This window comes from Babylonia areolata, chromosome 18 (assembly GCF_041734735.1).
Source record: "Babylonia areolata isolate BAREFJ2019XMU chromosome 18, ASM4173473v1, whole genome shotgun sequence".
In the NCBI taxonomy this organism is placed as follows: Eukaryota; Metazoa; Mollusca; class Gastropoda; order Neogastropoda; family Buccinidae; genus Babylonia; species Babylonia areolata.
The window spans coordinates 6733217-6735716 of NC_134893.1; the positions used below are offsets into that span (position 1 = coordinate 6733217).

The 2500-nt window shown below is 46.6% G+C and overlaps 1 protein-coding gene across 2 annotated transcripts in view; it reads left to right on the plus strand.

Annotated features, from left to right (window-relative positions):
* Window positions 1-2500, plus strand: part of LOC143292404 (ankyrin repeat and fibronectin type-III domain-containing protein 1-like) — a 383404-nt gene that overhangs the window by 352001 nt on the left and 28903 nt on the right. For both annotated transcript variants that reach the window (XM_076602644.1, XM_076602645.1), the window contains 3 exons: window positions 239-317; window positions 815-918; window positions 1819-1952. In XM_076602644.1, the coding sequence (XP_076458759.1) occupies window positions 239-317; window positions 815-918; window positions 1819-1952 (317 nt within the window). The remainder of the gene's footprint in view (window positions 1-238; window positions 318-814; window positions 919-1818; window positions 1953-2500) is intronic.

Here is a 2500-nt window from a genome sequence, read left to right on the forward strand (position 1 = left end):
GTCTGTATGTGTGTGTGTGTATGTGCGCGCGCGTATGTATTGTGTGTGTGTATGTGTGCGCATGTGCGCGTGCGCGCGTTTGTGTATGTGTGTTTGTGCACATTCAGACTATACCTAACTGCTTGCCTGTCTGAATGGAAGACAAAGGTAAGCAGTATCGATTCTTTATAAGTGGTGACGCAAAAGAACATTAACGTACATGTACATCGATCTTTCTGTTTTTCCCCCCACTCTCCAGCTCTGTTCGAGGCAGTGGAACAGCAGGATCTGGATGCAGTCAAAGCCATTCTGGATTCCAGATCCGTCGATGTCAACAGGTACACAGCCTTACTTCAGTTTGATGCTTTGATCTAGAAATCATAAACACCCGAAAAGTTCGCCGCATGAATACCACATACCAGCTTAGATTCAGTTGATTTGCTGGATGGCTTTGTCGATAATGATTCTGTCTAACTGAAACACACACACACACACACACACACACACACACACACACACACACACACACACACACACACACACACACACACACACACACACACACACACACACACAGAGAGAAAAAAACAACAACAAAAAACAAACATGGAAGAAAGCCTCTATGGTCTATTTCGATGTTGTAAAGACATGTTGTGAAGCACAACTGTGATTCTTTTTTTTTAATGAATAGCTTACGGGTTTTCTGTTCATTATTTGCCTCCCCTAACACAAGACATTGGGTATATTATGGGTGAGTAAAAATAAATGGATTCATGTGTGTGTGTGTGTGTGTGTGTGTTTGTGCGTGCGTGCGTGCGTGTGTGTATGTGTGTAGTCTGAACGCAGAAAACCTCAGCGTGTTGGACATAGCGTTGATGACCAACAACATTCCAATGGCCAAGATGCTGCTTTTGCAAGGCGCCAGAGAGAGCCCCATGTGTGAGTTATATATACACTTCAGTTTTCTGTGTACCCTCTTCTTCTTCTTCTTCTTCTTCTGCGTTCGTGGGCTTCAACTCTCACGTTCACTCGTATACACGCGAGTGGGCTTTTTACGTGTATGACCGTTTTTACCCCGCCATGTAAGCAGCCATACTCCGCTTTCAGGGGTGTGCATGCTGGGTATGTTCTTGTTTCCATAACCCACCGAACGCTGACATGGATTACAGGATCTTTAACGTGCGTATTTGATCTTATGCTTGCGTATACACACGAAGGGGGTTCAGGCACTGGCAGGTCTGCACATATGTTGACCTGGGAGATCGTAAAAATCTCCACCCTTTACCCACCCGGGACCCTCTGTGTACCCTCAAAACCTTGCACATTTTACAAAGAGGGCAGATGATACATACTACATGAACACCGCTCCACAAGTCTGAAGGGGCTAAATGGATAATGAACCATAATATGTGACAATAGAGTGAATGTATTAGTTTTCCGAAAAGAAGGGAAAGCTGCGTCAAGAGCCAGTCTTAAACCTTTAAAAAAAATGTGGGTGGTAGGAGTGGGGGCATGAGTTTAAAGATATCTCATCAATACTCATGTTTTACCATTTTGATCCTCTAGAGGGGGTAATATATATATATATATATATATATATATATATATATATATATAGAGAGAGAGAGAGAGAGAGAGAGAGAGAGAGAGAGAGATACAAGTAATTATGTGTGTGTGTTGGTTTGAACAAATGTTTATTCAGAAAACATGTTATACATGCACACATCAACAGCGCAGAAACAGCAAGCTAACATTGTGTGTGTGTGTGTGTGTGTGTGTGTGTGTGTGTTGACCCCCCACACCCCTCCAATCCTTCATCTCCCCCCCCCCCCCCGCCAGTCCAACACGGGGGCAGCCGGGGGGACAGACTGGACCTGCTGGTCAGTGAGGCAGAGCAGCGAGTGGTGGACCTGACCGCCCTGGTGCTGAACGGGGCCTCGGGCAACGTCAGTATGTCGCCCACACAGCTGAGGGTACGTACTGTACTGTGACTCTGTGTGTGTGTGTGTGTGTGTGTGTGTGTGTGTGTGTGTGGAGGGGTGTGTGTGTGTGTGTGTGTGTGTGTGTGTGTGTGTGTGTGTGTTGTGAGTGTGTGTGTGTGTGTGTGTGTTGTGATGTGTGTGTGTGTGTGTGTGTGTGTGTGCTCTTCAGTTTAACTATCCACATAACGTGATTTTAGACGTGTGTGTCTGTGTGTGTGTGACACACACACACACACACACACACACACACACACACACACACACACACTCACAGACAAACACACATACAGAGAGAGAGAGAGAACTGTACATCGCTTTCTCGCATTATATTCACCTGTTCAGAACCACCACCACCACCACAATCATCCTCCACCCTCGACACCACCCCCTCCCTCTCCCCTAACCCCCCACCCCATCCCCCATCCCCCTCCCACTGGCAACCACACAACAACAGGACTTCTCAAACCGCCGACAAGGGGAGAGAACAACGGAACGGTGTGTTCAAAAGCCATGGCACGATGCCACACACAGACAGGTGC